The sequence below is a fragment of the Argentina anserina genome, chromosome 1 (assembly GCF_933775445.1).
Source record: "Argentina anserina chromosome 1, drPotAnse1.1, whole genome shotgun sequence".
Classification (NCBI taxonomy): Eukaryota; Viridiplantae; Streptophyta; class Magnoliopsida; order Rosales; family Rosaceae; genus Argentina; species Argentina anserina.
Window position 1 is genome coordinate 22,857,173 of NC_065872.1, and position 17,668 is coordinate 22,874,840.

A 17,668-nucleotide genomic window follows, 5' to 3' on the forward strand; every position below is an offset into this window, starting at 1 on the left:
TTCCGTCCAATTTTTTTTTCATGGGAGAATGAATTTTACGTCTTCTTCTGTCGAATTGTTTTTATAACAGAAAGAATTTTTACTTCAGAAAGTAGGGTTCTAGACCTAGGAACTCAGGGTTAGAACTACGTGCTGATAATGTAACGATGTAATACGCATTAGAATAGGGAGAAACCTCTATCTTTATTCATTGATAATGATGCATTTATATAGACATTACATCAAATCTCCCGTAGAATCAGAGATTGTATATATTTTCTTATCTAGATTAACATATACTAATTAAGACAAAATACATAAAAAAACACAGAAATAATCCTCCTACAACAAAAATAATTATTTTTAATTTTTTTTCTAACTATTTTGCCCTTAACTTTTCCGTCCAATAGGGGCTGAGTGGCAGATTTAAAAGTCTACAATTTTAGTGATTTTCTTACGCAGTGGCTCTAATAGATAAATTAAGAAAAAGTCCCTTAATGTAAACTACTAAATTACGAGGCATTGAGTCGAGTGAATGTGAAGAGAAGAAAAATAAAAAGAAAAAGAAAAAGAAAAAGAGCAGAGGCAGGAAAATGAAGCGGCTAAGAGAGTGCCACGAAGTTGAAGAAACGTTCTGTTTGGGACGACGAATAAATTGAGCTCCCGGATTTGAATCGATCCGCCGGAAAATCAAAAGAAGGAAATGGGCGATCACTACTCGGTGTTGGGCTTGACAAGGAACGCGAGCAAAGAAGAAATAAAAGAGGCCTTCAGGAAACTGGCGGTGAAGCTGCACCCAGACAAGCATTCCCACTCCTCCAAGGCCGTCAGGGACTCCGCCACCCTCCGATTCAAGCAGGCCTCCGAAGCCTATCAGGTCCTCATCGACGATCGCAAGCGCGCCGACTACAACTTCCGAACCTCCTCCGCCGCTTACGGTTACGGTTACGGTTATAGTCGAAGTAATAACCGGCGCAGATATGCTTCTGCTTCTGGACCCTCCAGCTTTGACAGTCTGCTTCGCTATCTCACCACACGCGCCTTCCTTCTCAACGTCTCCGTCGCAGGGTGCCCTATTCTCCCCTCTCTTGTTCTTCTTACTTTTGATGATCTAACAAACAACCTCGGATTGATGATGTCTTATTTGGTATGTGGAATTTTGATGCAGCGCTTTTTTGGGTGGCCTGGCTGTCGTGAATATGGGATGGGATGCTCTATGGAAGATACGTAATTCTGGGGTAGCCTTACTTGCTCTTTTCCTGTCTCCTCTGTTTTTGTTTTTTCACTTCATAAACCCTAAACCTATCTATGTTTTACATATGCACAGGAGACATAAAAGCTGAATCCACAATCCTTCTTAATCCTTTATTGAAAATAACTGGACTAGTTATTTAGCTCATTGATTCTTTTGCCATCTTTTAATGCTTGTGCTATCAGTTTGTTGTGTGTTCTATATTATATTCTTGCCTTTCTGCTGTTATTGTTAGGAATAACTGCAAATGCACGAGTGTTTGATTCACAAGGGGGATTGCGTCAAGTCTCATATGTCACGTAGTATGCTTTTTACTAAGAAGTTTAACCAACAGTTAAAGTACGGATATACATATAAGTTTATTTGATTTTGTTCCGTCCACTATATACATGATTTTCTTAAAAGTGGTTTCTCTTCCAGTTAGTTTGGAGAACCCAAAATGCATTCTAGAAGTTTCTCTTTCCTGTTCTGTCTCATGATCATTATTTAGAGCTGTTTTTATGTCTCTGAGAAATGTCCAACTTTGATCTTATTTTGATTAATTCCAGGGATAGAATCATCAAATTGATGTTTTTGAACATTGTGTCACTAACAAGCTTTTCATTAACATTCAGAAATCATTTGAAGACGCAATGAAATCTGTGGAAAAGGCCAAAGAACAAAAGGAGAAGCTGTAGGAGGTTGTCACTGTGTTTCTGGTTTGTCTTCGCCTGACAGTAGTTGAATGCCTGTAGGTCATATCTACACATATTAAATGTATAGAGTTATTATTAATTTATGAAGACATACTATTTCACTGAGAAATACTTTGTGTTACCTTATTATCATATGATTCATTAGTCTTTTTTTCTCACCTTGTATATACATTTCTGGTTTCTTATGACAACTAATGTACCTGGTTCATAATAAAAAATTACAGCACTTGAAAACTTCACTTTTCAGCTTATTAAGTTATGTATCGCCGTATTCTTCTTGATCAATCTATTCATACATTATCCATATTTCCACAGCAGAAGAGTAGTAAACTTGGTAAATAAATTGAAACAATTAACCTTATAACTAAAATAGAAAAAGTTAGTCAACTAACTTTATTTTTTTCATACAACAATTAGTTATCTGATGTAGTATAATTTAATATTACTTTCAGCTTTTAGTTGATGTGTTACCATAGATCTTGGATAACCTTGCTAGCTAGGCTTACTCATGAATATTAGAATTCGATACTCTTGAATTTTTAAGTTCATGATTGTCATTTTTGTATGATTTCTGTGTATTTAATAGTTATTGGTGAGGCTAACATCTTTGAAAATTGTGTTTGATTTGGTTTCCAGAACTAATAGAATTTGGTGACCTCTATATAAAAAAGTTTGATTTTCCTTCCAAGTTCCTGAAATTTTGTCTCTGGAGGTTAGCTCTATTGGTGCTTGCCAGGTCTGATTCTCCTTATGGTTAGCTCATACCCATATATAATGTAGTGGTGAAAGTGTGTAATGTTATTATATTTCTGGTAGGATTGATGATGACTGGTATGAGAAACAGATTCTGTAGGTCTGTACAAGTTCAATGAGTGTTGAGAGTGGAATAGAAAAGAAAAAAAATTAATTGAGTGGAAATCAAATGTCATAGTCAAAAACAAAATAAAATTAATTGTGTGATCATGTCTCCTGAATTTGCATTGGTGTCTAGTGTAAGTATTATATGAGTGATATTTGTGGATTTACGACCATTGTTAAGTTTATTTCTCAGTTGGAGAATTTTTGAGTAGATACTTTAAAGCATATCTAATATTTGATACAGCCTTGGGGAGAATATAACCTATATAAGCAGTTGGCCAGAGTGCCTTTAGATAGACTGGTATTCCCCCTTGAGGGTCTCTATCAGTTTGTTAAAGAAGATAAGGAATGGAATATGCTGTGACCTCTGTTTTCAGTAGTTAGTATTCCAAATGAAATAATTATTGGTTACTCGAATGAACCTGCCATTTTGTCGCTCTTTTCTTTTTTTGGGCAATTGGCGCTATCAGTGTATCTCTCCTTCATTTTTTTCTCGTGAGCAAACAATATTGTCTATGTTAAAATGAATATCTTTAAACATTAAGTGTTTAATGAATCTCATTGTACATGATTGAAGACAAGCTAATACTAAACAACATGATAATGGCAATTTGTGAGGCTTGTCCAAGATACAACAGTTTTGATAGTTCAAAAATGAGTAATATGAACTACAGAAATTGTCACAACTTGGACAAGTGGCATACGTTGCCATAATGTTGTATGCGGCTTGTCCAATTTCAATAATATAAAAGTTGGTTAATCTTATGTTTACTCTCATTCTTCTTCAGTAGTGTAAGCATTTCCAGGTATGCCACATCTTTCATGAAGCCAATTTTACTGCAGATGGTCTTCCTGAGTTGAGACATACTGCAACCATAACAGAGAGGGAAGAGGGATGGTTATAATCTCACGACGTAATATGATAGGCAGTGTTAGCAGCAGTGTCCTTGCTATCTTTGTGGTTCTGGTATATTTTGATATGGCATTGAAGGTGTGGTACGAAAAGTCAGCCTGTATGGTTGAATAGGATTGCCTGGCCAGGAGGGATAAGCTTACCTCTATGCTCCAATTTTTAGACATCATCGCGCTCTAGTTTCTGCCGGCATTTAGCTCCCGACTGAATGAGAAGACTTTTGCGGATTTTAGTAGGTGGTCTACAGCTCCCCATATATATGCATAACTCTGCACTCAAGAACACAAGAATACAAGAACTAGTGATGCCGCAATTAGTATTGTGTGTTACAAGTTACCAATGTGGTTGTGTTTATGCTTGTAGTAGTAGCAGAAGTCGAAACACATAAGAAAAAAGAGCTGCTTATGCTTCTGCCTCGGCGTCAGCAGCCTTCAAATCTCAGAAGGTGCTTTAATATGTCACTGAAGATTGGAATGAATCTGTGTTGCCGCCTTGCCAGGCACTCTTCCCCGCCTCTCTGATGTAGTCTGTTGACATTGATTTCCATTTGAATGAAATAGAGTGACTACTGCGCGGTCTTAGCTATATGGATTCACGTATGTACTCTTGTTTGCAGATGAAGAGTATTCTACGGGATCAACTCTCAGTTTCAATCTTCATTCGTCAGCAAGTATTACCTTCTTTCAAGCATTAGCAGGACAAACTCAGAAAATTCCCAACTGATTTTTCTGGTAACTGACTGTTCTATTTGTACAATGCCACTGTCGACTACACTGTAGGCATATTCCGGTTATTTCCACGCTGTCTTGAAGTCTTTTTTTTTTTTAGCCTGGAAGGACCGCATTATTACTCACCAGTATCTGTTTTTTGAACACTTGGCGGATTTGCTAAAATGTTTTAACATCTCTTTTATTTTAGAGAATTCCTAGATTTCTTGTGTTTTACTACCTGTAATAAAATTGGAAAGTTGGAAAATATGGAATTGTGAATTTGATGCAAGGGGACAACTACTCAAGTCACAACTGCAAGCAGTAGCTCTTGAAACAAAATCGTAAAAGGAGATACTATGCACAAAGAATAGCGAGTCTTATGAAATATAACACAAGATGCCGTCAACAAGTTAATGAAAGTGGAGTGGGAATTTGATCTCTCAAATTTGCTGGGTCTCTTGGGTTGGTTGTGGCAAAGCCTCAGAATCAGTGTCATGCACGAGTTGTCCAACCCTGACATATTTCTCGACGAATTTATCTTCCCAGTCCTGCAAAATCTGAAGCTCGTCGGGACCGAGTCCTTCTATGTTTCCGTTAATGTCTTGGGGTTTGAAAGACAGAAGCGCCAACGCTCTGCTCGCATCCCTTCCGGCAAACATTGCGTACGGCCCACCCGGACCATAGAAGTTCCTGCTCCAAGTCCAACCAAACCAATCAAACCCTATTTCGATCTGGGCGGGAGTAAAGAAAGAAAACAGAGAGATGATTTTACCTGGAGGAGGAGACGTCGTAGATCTGAGCTTTGATGGCCATGAGAAGGGGCTTACTGGGGTCAGACCCATTATAAGCTCTAAGCTCTTGCTCCGTCATATCCCCGACTACTTGGACTGAGCTTGGTGCGGTGGTTGTGGCGGGATCGAAATACTTGCTCACAAATTCAGAATTGACCACGGGAGGCTTGTTGTAATCTTCGGCAGAAACAAACATCCCGGTAACGTATCTGTAAACAACGACCATCATACCGGCGATTGTGAAAAAGGCCGCCGGTGATAGCCCTGTAAACGCCGTTATCTCTTCCATCACGGCCTCGTATATCCCCATATCACTCAATTATCATCACCAACTCTCTTCTCCTTCCTATATTATTCGATCGCGGTTTCACCTACCACTCTCATCTTTGAATCTTTTAGGCTCGCCAACAACCCACCCGCGTTTTTTTACATCTTTTTTTCTCAATTAAAATAGACTACAAAGTCCAGAATGGTATTCATACGTTGCAAACATGTCATAGAATGAAGCGACAAGATTGGATATACGCGTTGCGTTTGAGCGGAATTTTGCTCAAATATCAAACTATGTATGTAAGGATTGAGGTCCGACAAGTGGAAATATAGTCACCACAGTTGGTGATGTGGTGACTCCAAAAGTGTGGTAAATGGTGTTACTAGGCTATGGATTTTACGAGAATGTAGAGATATCACTTGGTTCGATAATGCTTGTTGAATGCGACTATGTAATAACTTGATCTATGACGAATGATACTCACTCAATACTAATCCACATACAGATTCACAAAATGACAATTCAAGTTTTTTTATTTTAAAAAAACCAATGTTGTATGTAATCTAGCATAAACAAAGAGATATGTACTTGGTTAGGTAATTCTAGATGTCACAACTTATTTTTTCTTCTTGAGAGGTTTCTTTTCCCTCTCTCTCTCATCGTTTAGTGCAATTCTGTCTCTTGTATTGGTGGGGGCGACAGTGGCAGTGGTTCTAGGGGTTTGACTAGGTATGTAGACGATGTAAGACGAGATTGTAACCAGTCTCAACAATAAATTAAAAAAAACATAGTCTCTTTCCGAGAGATGTTTTTTTTTTCACAAATGCTTTATTTTGTAAGAGAATATATTTTGTAAATGTCTTATTTTTTATTTTATTAGTTCTCAGCAAATTTAATCTATTAGTGTTTCACAAATGTTGGAGTCAATAAGATTGACAAGGGGTTCAGGTGCTTCTTTCATGTGGAAGATAACACATCCCTGTTTGATCTTTTGCGATCGAGCTGTTTCATACAACACAGCTACAGCATAGAAGCAGCAAATCTAGACTCTATGACAAATAAGATTACTACAGTATAATGCGGAAATGAACGGGGAGATTGGAAATGCTGCCCTACACTCACTGGTGTCGAGTGAAATCGTTATTGTAATTTTTGAGGCAAACTTATCGTTCAAGTCTATGTTCACATAAAAATTTGGCTTCTCACTGTTCGGGCTGGGAAAAAGATTTCCTCAGGGAACAATCAGCAAGCCCAGATTTTGAACCCTAGATGGTTCTAACCTTCGTTCTCTGTTGTTGCTTGACGTGCCAGTACCTTTGAGTTAGGTACAACTCTTGCTTGTTGATGATGATTGCGCTCACGTACTGTCTTCTTCTCGAACGATTGTTCCGCAGTTGCTAATAAAGCGCTGAAGTTCGAATGACCTACACACAACCGGAGTTGCTAGGTACCTTTCACTCCACCTCAAGTAGATGGCCGATCTTACGTTAGACCGCTTGGGGAAAAGCAGAACTTATAATGTGTCGTTGATAGCGGGACTCTTTTGCTGTAGGAAATTACTGACTAGTGCAGACTTTTGTGTTTGTTAGAAGCTATGTTAGCGACTCGATGGACTTGACTCTTGTTGCCGAAGCTAATCAGACTTGTTGCTACATGCAGCGCGAGGCGTACATCTGGGTAGCTCCGCTCCGATGGGAGACTTGGTTGCCGACGCGAGTCGGACTTTTGCTCCGTGAGGAGACTTGGTTTGCCGAAGTGAATCGGACTTTTACTTCGTGAGGAGACTTGACTATGCGGTTGCGCGATAGTTTGTTTGACGTTGTGTGTCCTCGATTTTACACATTCGACCCCTTTATATAGAGAACACATATTGTTCTTTCTTGTGTATCAAGTCTTGAGAACCTCTTAGTTGATTTGGATTCACCATCCTTATTCAACTCAGATTCTATACAGCATCAGTCCCGAAATCTATTCCAATAAGGAATGTAATCTTGCTCTTCGATAGATTTTCCCCAAATAACCGGTCCACAAGCCTAAAGAATATAAATAATACCAGAGTATTATTTTAGGCCCAAACACTCACTTCCAGAAATAACTTACAAATTAAATTTGAACATGTTGTTTTTACATGCACTTGAGATGTTTTGACTTTAATTCCTGACACTACTAATAGAAAGTTTCTATCGTAACTCTCATGCCAATGCTTCAACAATTCAACCTTTATTACCTACCTACCTGGAGTTCATTATTCTTCGATATTTCAAGTATGAAAATAATCAAAATCTAGCATTCATTCATTTTGATATCAAAGCAATGGAGTAAGACATGAAATATCAGTATTCAAAATCAAAATGAATTTTCAAGAATCACTAGAGGCTGGGCACGCAGGAATTGCAATGGGTAGTGTAGGGTGAGGGGATCGAAATACCATACTCATACATATTTTCTCTTACGTCCTCTTAGTTGCCTCAATTCCTGTTCGAAAGTAATGGGTATTCCCTGTACCATCCCCGTTAGGGATCAATTTTCCATATCCGCCCCCATATAACGATAGTTTGTTATATTATATCAAAATTCATATTTAGTATAGAAAAACGTAAAATCTAAAATGAAAATAAAATATCATGATAAAATTAGTTTTTTTACATTAATCCAACTCAAACAAATAGAAGTCTAGTTCAAAATAGAATAATAAATGTAAGAAAAGTTTTTATTTATTAATTAGTATTAAAATATTTATAATATTGTTGAAGGAAAAAGACTATTAGTGTGCATTCGTTAAAGTAAATAACGGAATGAGTTAATGACGTTTATGATCAATGGACATAACAGATCAATCACTATTATGTAACAATAATTACCATTGTAATTATTATTTACTTCTATTGTAATCATGACCCCTATATAAAGGGGATTATCAATGAGATGAGTAGATCTAATTCTATATTTTCCTACAACACATTATTAGCACGATTGCTTTAGATCTAAGTTCATAAGCTAGAGAGAAAAAAAACCATATTTTTACTTTGGGAACACATAAATCTTCTCTGGGCACCCCTTTTTCTCCTCCGATCTGCCATGATCGGCCTCTGCACTTCGCCGCTGCACGATGAGGAGCCATCAACGCCATCATCGTGAGCGTGGCAGCGTGGTCCGCGCTTTCGAACATGGCTGGCTTGACATCGATTCTGGTCGGCGGCGGCAATAGGATTAGGAGTTGCATGGGCGATCCACCGCTGCAGATTTGAACCAACAACTCCCCGATCCGGCGAGCCACGACGATCCTCGACAAAGCAGATCTTACAAATCGTTTACCGACCCAGATCGGTGGCCCAAAACGACTTCAGCCCGGATCCCTATCGTCGCCAAGGATAGTTGTGCGACGCTCCGCTTGTCGCCCCGTCGATCATCGCACTGGTGAGGACGAGATCCATCAGCGCTTCGCAACAGCGATTAGCTCCTCGAGCTCGAAGTATCGACGTCGCCAACATTACATGGAGGATGAGATCCATTGGCGCTGCCCAGATCCGATGACGCTTTACTCAGATCTACGGTTGCAAATCTCGACCCAGCGATTCCTAAACCGAATCAGCCGACCCGACCCGACCCATGAAAAGAAGAAGTTTTTATCTCTGGTTATTCAAAAAATTACCTCTTCTGATAAACAGTCAAAGGTAATTATTTTGTTACTTTTACCGCAAAGTGAATCATATTTACTGTTCTCAATTTAACAACTACTTCATAAATGGTAAATATGTCATTCACTTTACCTTTTATATATTATTTATTACCTTTTATTGAATAAGATAAATTAAAATAACATGCAATTTCATTACATGATTAAAGTGACTAATCATGTAAATATTGTTGTTTTTTGCGTGTGATTTATTCATAACCATGTGAAGAACAACATGAAATTACGAGATCAAAAATCACTTAATATGCAGTTTATTTGGTAAACTTACAAGTAAGATCTAAATTAGTGTTGCCGCTTTTATTAAAGTTCATTTATTTAAATGAAATTATATATATTATGTGAGTAAAGTACTCTCTGAATATTGTGTATGCTACATATTATGCTTATTATCAAAATTTGATTACTTAACATGTCATTAAATCGTGAAGTTATGATTTAAATTTTTAAGCATTATATATTTATACATGGTTATTGACATGTATCATGAATACGATAAATGTCTAAGTTTTGTAAATTAGTTAACCATGTTAAAAGATATGCTCTATCTGTTGCATATGTTATGTCATATAATTTAATAATTATGTTATTTAGCATATAATATGAGTATTTCCATGATAACAAAATTTCATGAGAATTTTATAAATCAAAAACAAAGAGAGGACAAACATATTCCTGTGATAAAGTATTTTCACGAAACATTAAAAAATACGACCATTTCAATTCTTGGTCTTGCATCCGATTTATATTTCTTGAAAATTAATTAAATTGTATATCTTTATTGTGATAAAGCAACTTCATAAATCTCCAAAATTGCCATAATGTATCTTGATATGTTTAATTTTCGTGTAAGTCTATTTAGAATTTTAAACTGCGAAACTAATAAGTCTTGTACTCTATCTACAGTTGGTTAAACCAACACAACATATATTGGACTCTAAAGAATTTGAGTACCAACCTCCCCTACAAGCCAATTAAGGCTCAACCATGATCGAATTATGCAAACATGTTTTCCTGCACGTAATTTGGAAGCATACTTAAAATATTGAATGACAAAGAAATGTCTCTCAAGACAAAGAAATTTTCTCAGAACAAACTATGGATAATAACGAAGAAATAACCCTAAAGCAAAGGGCAAATATTATGAACATGTAGGTTCATAGAAAATGATCAATGACAATTGATAACAATGTAACGTTTGAAATATGTATAGGTGATAAGACATGCGCAATATAGAACGCCCTCTTACATTGGGAAGACATAGTCTCAAAATTGATCTTGAGGACTGTAAGATTGATGATTAACCATCAATCGGCTTTAAGCACTCTAAAGGTTAAAAGTGAGGCTTCTATAACTCCAATGATCAGTCGAAGTCTTTAAAGATATATCTGTTTTCATCTCATTGAAAGATGAAGAATAAGTGTTGGGAAATGAGATTCCCTATACAAGTGCAAAGACACATTATTTCACTTAACACAATATACTTGAATCGACCTATCATTCGTTGTACAGCTTAGCGCCCACGTAACAAAAATATCTAAAGGTTTAGGTTTATAGTCCCTATAAAGAAAAGAGAAAACGACATGATGAAAATGGATATTATTCACGTCGTTGCATATTTGGCGTAAAGAAATACGTGCCAAATAAAACGTATAATTAAATATGCAAAAATAATCAAAGTTCTCATGATTAATGTAAAGATCAGGGGGATGTGCATACATCAGGGGGGAGTCTAGCACATATATGCTAATTTTAAATGTAATAGGTGTGTTGTGCTATTTTCCTCTTCGACCAAAGTTTTATTTTCTCCCACTGGGTTTTGTTACTTGGCAAGGTTTTTTTAACGAGGCAACACCCTATGCACCATTATATCTTTAAACTCGGCACAAGGGGGAGTGTTGAAGGAAAAACACTATTAGTGTGCATTTGTTCCAGTAAATAACAGAATGAGTTAATGACGTTTATGATAAACGGACATAACGGATCAATCACCATTATGTAGCCTTAATTACCATTGTAATTACCATTTACTTCTATTGTAATAACCCCTATAATAAATATGATTATCAATGAGATAAGTAGATCTAATTCTATATTTCCTACAATAAATATTTTATTCTTATTGGGTGGGGATGGGGATCAAAATATCATCCCCGCCCGTTACCCAATTTCATATTTTGAATATAGGAGGTCTCCATACCTGTTTTCCGTTTTTACCCATTTTACAGCCCCATTAAGGTTGAATACCTACAAATACCCTATTTGATGGGTAATATTGTCATCCCAATGGGCACGTTAGCATATCAAAATTTTAAGGCATCGATAAATCACAACCGAAGGACCCAACGTAGTGGAAGTAAACAAATTTGTATTAGCATTTCAATCATTTTAAGGGACCAAGCAGGCAAATTAATCTTGGTTTCAGCTTCTCACATAAGTTGAAATACCAACGTACATCACATACACAACAACCATTTAGATAGCTAGTTGGCAAGTTGGATTACCCAAGTTGATCAGTTTAATATTTTTGAAGTAGGTTATTTATATCCATCCCGTGGTCGCGCTCCTCTTGTTTGTATCCTTATATTTTATAAAAGACATCTTGATACTACAATTAATTATAGAGTCATTTTAAAATACATAATCAAGGCAAAATAATGGAGTCATCTTAGTTATCAATCTACAACTAGTTAGAGCATCTCCAGCTTCTAATTAACAATTTATCAATTTTTTAGGTAAATTGGAGCTCCACCTGAATTGCTTCTAACAATTTATCAAATTTTTTTAGGTAAATTAGAGCTCCACCAGAATTGCTATATGATTACTAAATTTGATATTTGCTTAGAGAATTGCTAAATTTGTCAATTGACCCATCCATTGCTAAAAAAATAGCTAAATATTCTACTCCATATATCAAATTATGATTTGATAAGACATAATATTTAGCAACTATTGATGGAGTAATATTGTTAAAAAAATTTTGCTATATGATTACTAAATTTGATATTTTCTTAGAGAATTGCTAAATTTGTCAATTGACCCATCCATTGCTAAAGAAATAGCTAAATATTCTACTCCATGTATCAAATTATGATTTGATAAGACATAATATTTAGCAACTATTGATGGAGTAATATTGTTAAAGCAATTTTGCTATATGATTACTAAATTTGATATTTGCTTAGAGAATTGCTAAATTTGTCAATTGACTCATCCATTGCTAAATAAATAGCTAAATATTATACTCCATGTATCAAATTACGATTTGATAAGACATAATATTTAGAAACTATTGATGGAGTAATATTGTTAAAACGATTGCTACAATCTAAAATTTCAGTTAAAAATTTAGAAATGCTCTTAGCTCTATCGACATAGAAATATGATATGACCCGGTTTGGTTTTAGTTCAAGGTTCATTCTAGGTTGATACATCATAAAGATTGATTTGTAGTTTTGCATGATTCGTTTCTCACATACTCGTGAGAGCAATCTGTATTCATATAATTCTTTATTTGATCATTATCCATTGACTATGATGTTAAAATAAAATGTTGAATTTAAACTAAATAAGAATTTGGTGGCGGCCTAAATGACATGTAACTGCCACTAAAAAGCTGGTTGGTGATACCATTGACCCAAACCTGGGGGTTGATGTGCATGCTAGGCTGCATGGAATCGGAAGCGGGGACGTGGAAGCGAAGCGTTTTGAAGCGCGGAAACGTTTTTTTTCAAAATTTCTTGGAAGCGCGGAATAAAATAATATATAATTAAAGATATTAACCTGTATATATAATATTACAAAAACAAATAAATAGAAAATTCAAAGTCATTATCCGATTCATAGCAAATTCAATGTTATTGTTACACAACCAAATAAACTCAATAAAAATAAAGACAATACTACTTAATAAGTGCAATTAGGAATTTATCCCAAAGCCACCTTCTCCAAGTTTCTTGTTGACTGAAAAGTTATCGGTGGCAGTGAGTACTGTGGACAAACTAAATATTAGTAGCTCTATGTCTTCGTTCTGTCTGTCATAGTTCTGATTTGTCGTTCCATTGTTTCCAATTTTCTCTACCAATATGAAAGAATAAACATTTATGTAATTATTCTGAATCAAACTAAAGTTAAAGCCAATACATGTCAAGCCTTACCATCTACTAACATCAACTAATAAGACTTTCAACTCTTCTGTATCACCACAATACAACAACAATTGCAGCGCAGTCTATCTTTGTACAAGGCCAGCTTCTGGTGAGCTCTGAAGAACGATACGAATCAGAGCTAACTGATTATCCCACAGCAGTAACTTGCGATCCAATATGCATAGGGAGTGTGACCGGAATGAGCCTCACCAACTCAACAAAAAACAACATACATCGAACTGTGAACTTCTAGTTGCTCAGGTGGTGGAAGAACTCTAGAGGTATTGACGGAGGGCAGTACGTCTTGGCCACGAACTTGTACTAAGGTGGAAAGAAATGTCTCAGATTAGAACAGGCCATTTGGACATGAATATAAGTTCTTATGAATTTCAGAAGAGCCATACGTGCAGCTATTGGATCATTATTACTTCACTGAGAGAAAGGAAGAAAGAATCTTCTTACCTTGTGTTGACAGTACTTCTCTCGAACTGCAGCTAAGTTAGAACCACTGCCATTACAACATAGGTGATGCAGCACTTTAACATAATCACACAGATCAGACGCTCGGTAGTTTGTGTAATGTCTTAACGTAGAATTCTGGACAAAAAAAGATAGAAACCGAATTCCATGTCAAGCACGAGGGAATAAAATGTCTTGGCAAAAAATATAATCTAACAAATACTTTACGCATACCCAAGGCTTCTGTGAAAGAGAGAGTATATATTTGGCCAAGAAAGTAGCAGAAGCAGCAATCAGCGATGGGGCATAGCCAAGCGTGCAGTATTCTAGAAGAGATAACTCTGCAATATAGTGGGCCAAGCACTGGAACAGCACTGGTGGCACCTACAAAAAGTTGTATGTTGGATGTTGGCGATGCATCAACATTGTTTTGATATCAAAATGGGAAAATAGATAAAATGCATCATATATATCAGCAGCCCAGGATCAAGTATCTGCTTTCATAAATGACAGATTGACCGTCACAAAGAAACTGAAAGTCAATTTGACCCAAACATGTAAGGACCCAAATATGAATGTACAAAAGTAAATAAGAATAGGCAGCCAGGTCAGAAATGTATACCTCACAGCTTGTTCTTTCAGCAACTGAACAAAACCGCCTGCAGAATTGTCACAAACCAGAAATCAACATCCATACTAACAGAAATAAACTTCATGTTTGACTGATAGTTAACAAAGCTAGACATGACCTCAAAAAGCACATAGCTGTTGGAGCTGCCATTTCAAACTTCAAGTGATCCAATACATCAAATTCCATTTGCAAAATCTGCATCCATCATATAGCTCAGGGACTGGCAAAATATAGAATCAACCAACAGAAAGAGCATTAAGAACTACAACAACAATAAAAAGAGAGATTACCTACCTCGTCCTTGAAGTATGTATTGTCTGTAATGTAACAGAACTCTTCCACCTCTGGAACATGAATCTCCTCGTATTTACTGGAAAAGTTGGCATTCATTTCAGTTCGTTACATACAAAAAACTCATACTTCATATGCTTATAAATATATTTAGATAGCCAAGGAGATGCAGATCATCCAAAAATAAAAATTATTCCATAAATAAGAAACAACTTAGGATCTTACGCTGCAATCATCATGCATGCAACACCCAACAGTTGCAATCTTTGTTTTTTCATCGCATTGCCAGAAAATCAGAGAGACAGCAAAAATCAGATTGGAAAAGAGAACAAGAGGCACTGGGCTTCTCCGATTAAAAGCTGTGCGACTTTGATTTCACAAGATTGGGCATGAAATCGACTGGATTGAGACTAGAGTTTTGAAATTGGGGAAAACGAAATCGATAGCTACTGAAAATGAAATTAGCGGAAGCAAGAAGATAAACAAAGCATCTACAACATGAAGAGGTCAACAGGATCAAGAGCCGTAGCTCTGATACCATATCGCTTCCTTCCAGCCTATTTGACGCTTCCAATTTGGAAGCTCGCGCTTCCATATCGCTTCCAAACCACCTTTTTCTCGGAATCGCGCTTCCGACCGCTTCCGGCCACTTTCGGTGCGCTTCCGATTCGCTTCCACTTTTGAAGCGCGAAGCGCGACTGCATGCAAGCTTCCGTGCTTCTTAGTGTGCATGGATTGAGTTGAGGAACGGTGAGATTGCATCTCACTTTGCCACCCGGTCCGACTGTATCGTGGTCTTCGCATGTTTCGTGTGGGGGGGGGGGAGGTACGAACTTTTGCTTAGACGTTGCCGGATTTGCATCTTAATCTGGTGGCTTGGATTGCCCTAATGAAGCGGAGGATGAGGAAGAGGCAGAGGGGGAAGAAGAGAATGAGGGACCACGACTTATGCCGTCGCCTTATATATGTACGCTTTATTTATATAATTTCGTCTTGTAAAAAAAAAACAAAGGTGTGAGTTTTATCTCTTAAGTTACAAATCTTTATATTGAGTTTATTTATAATTTTCTCTATCTCCATTACTATAATGGGAATGGCTTGGTTGGTGTCAACAACTTCACAATCTTATGAATATTCGATATTGCTCATGTAAGATAAATTTATAAGTAAAATAAAACATATCAGTTTTGATTATTATCGTAAAACATAAAACGTAATAAATGAATAAACAAAAGAAAGAACATGGGAGTAGTACTGCATTCTGACTGTTATTGCAGTTACAAACTTACAATCTGTGAAAGAATACGGAAAAAAATATTTTCTTTTGTTAAACTTTTAATCAATGAATAATTAAATATGCAACAACATAAAAATGCAAATTGACACACGTGAAGCGTAGGTTAAGATGCTAGCATATACAAACGAAGCGCCTATACACCAAACTGGGCTAAAAGTACTGTTGGCTTCTACGAACAATCATTCTTATTTCTATAACAACTACTTGAACGCATATTGTCGTTTCTTCTCAAAAAAAAAAAACTACTTGAACGCTTCTCACTGATGATCCGGGACCTTCACAGCACAGATCATGTTTCTATTTTTCTTTTCCAAGGAGGTTGTGTGTTTTTGTTTCTACTGTAAGTCTGTTGCTGAAATCTTTTTAAATTGTCAAATCTACAATATATATAAAAGCTTGCTGGCTACTGCGCGCAAGGCTCTGTACAAACTACCACCAGCTTTGTGAAGTTTGTCCAATTAATTCCGATCCATATGTGATTAGTTTTATCTTTTTTTCTTGTTTCTATTCACTTACATAATACAAAAGCCACATTTATTGAGATGTGTGGAATCTTTTCATAATGGCCACACGACTAAATGCCACAAAATAATGTGGCTTTTGCTAATTTTATATGCAACTCCCCTTATAAATACACCATACCATGCAGGATATAGATTACATATTTACATTGCATTGTCTCATAACAAGGTATGGAATCGTCTAAGATTTCATTATTCCTCATTTCCCTCGTAGCAGCCCTAGCCCTGCTCCATTCCACTCATGCACAAAACTCACCCCAGGACTACCTCAATGCCCACAACAGTGCTCGAGCCGCAATGAGCGTTGCTCGCTTGACATGGGACAACAATCTAGCAGGTTATGCTCAAAGATATGCTAATTCACATATTGGTGATTGCAATATGGTGCATTCTTCTGGCCCTTATGGTGAAAACCTCGCAAAGAGTAGGGGCGACCTCTCAGGCACAGCTGCTGTGAAGTTGTGGGTGGGAGAGAAGACGTCCTATTCTTACAACTCTAACACATGTGCTCCTGGCAAGGTTTGTGGGCATTACACACAGGTGGTTTGGCGCAAGTCAGTACGTGTGGGGTGTGCCAAAGTGAGGTGCAACAATGGAGGTACCTTCATTACCTGCAACTATGATCCCCGTGGAAACTATCCTGGTCAAAAGCCTTACTAATCTGGGTACTCGATCAGAAAATCACTATATATTAATGCTATTTCTAAGAATAAAGTGAAATATGGTCTGTCTCTTGTAAGATCAATTGCGTAGAAGCATGTTTAAGCTGCTTAGAACACGAGTGGAATATGGTCTGTCTCTTCAGTCAAGAATGACTTGATCGTTGGAATAAATATATATATATGGCTGCTATATATCTATGAATTTCGCACACGAGTTATCTGCTTAATTATTGTATTGTTTGGAAGCGGTTAATTCCATATAAACTAATAAACTACATTTCTTAGTGTTAATTACTTCCCTGCTGAAAGATTAGTCGCAGTAATCTCCCAACGAGCAGATTGATATATGGCTAGCTAGAACATACATATGACAAAGAAAATGAACTGTACGTGGTTTAAGTATTAATGTGAATCTAATTGCTCTAAACTTAATAGTGTACGTACATCTCGTTACCAAAAGGCGACCCCTGTAGTCTCTTGTTGGTCCACCCTCAAT

At 36.8% G+C, this 17,668-nt stretch overlaps 4 protein-coding genes across 9 annotated transcripts; 2 read left to right on the plus strand and 2 right to left on the minus strand.

Annotated features, from left to right (window-relative positions):
- The first annotated feature begins 548 nt into the window (after nt 1-548).
- On the plus strand, nt 549-4,598 carry LOC126788930 (chaperone protein dnaJ 72). Of its 6 annotated transcripts, XR_007671450.1 has the most exons (5): nt 549-1,047; nt 1,148-1,217; nt 1,846-1,961; nt 3,628-4,219; nt 4,314-4,598. XR_007671450.1 is itself a non-coding variant. In XM_050514980.1 (4 exons), the coding sequence occupies exons 1-3, from the start codon at nt 683-685 to the stop codon at nt 1,906-1,908; spliced, it is 498 nt and encodes a 165-aa protein (XP_050370937.1). In that variant the 5' UTR covers nt 549-682; the 3' UTR covers nt 1,909-1,929; nt 3,628-4,525. The 6 variants fall into 6 exon arrangements, 2 of the variants coding, with proteins under 2 accessions (XP_050370937.1, XP_050370919.1); XR_007671452.1 differs by having other exon boundaries at nt 1,846-1,987; nt 3,628-4,525; XR_007671451.1 differs by having other exon boundaries at nt 2,563-4,525.
- A 135-nt stretch (nt 4,599-4,733) lies between these two features.
- On the minus strand, nt 4,734-5,618 carry LOC126788892 (probable steroid-binding protein 3). Its single transcript, XM_050514909.1, has 2 exons — nt 5,180-5,618; nt 4,734-5,097 (listed from the first exon to the last, which is right to left on the minus strand). The coding sequence occupies exons 1-2, from the start codon at nt 5,506-5,508 to the stop codon at nt 4,848-4,850; spliced, it is 579 nt and encodes a 192-aa protein (XP_050370866.1). The 5' UTR covers nt 5,509-5,618; the 3' UTR covers nt 4,734-4,847.
- A 7,841-nt stretch (nt 5,619-13,459) lies between these two features.
- Nucleotides 13,460-15,496, minus strand: LOC126804126 (cyclin-A1-3-like). The gene is made up of 8 exons (XM_050531906.1): nt 15,231-15,496; nt 14,918-14,983; nt 14,696-14,771; nt 14,520-14,596; nt 14,393-14,429; nt 14,005-14,154; nt 13,774-13,908; nt 13,460-13,632 (listed from the first exon to the last, which is right to left on the minus strand). Exons 1-8 carry the CDS (start codon nt 15,494-15,496, stop codon nt 13,561-13,563), a joined length of 879 nt encoding a protein of 292 aa, XP_050387863.1. The 3' UTR covers nt 13,460-13,560.
- Nucleotides 15,497-16,681: 1,185 nt separating this feature from the next.
- Nucleotides 16,682-17,362, plus strand: LOC126788953 (pathogenesis-related protein 1-like). The gene has a single exon (XM_050514989.1). The coding sequence runs from the start codon at nt 16,682-16,684 to the stop codon at nt 17,168-17,170; it is 489 nt and encodes a 162-aa protein (XP_050370946.1). The 3' UTR covers nt 17,171-17,362.
- Nucleotides 17,363-17,668: the final 306 nt, after the last annotated feature.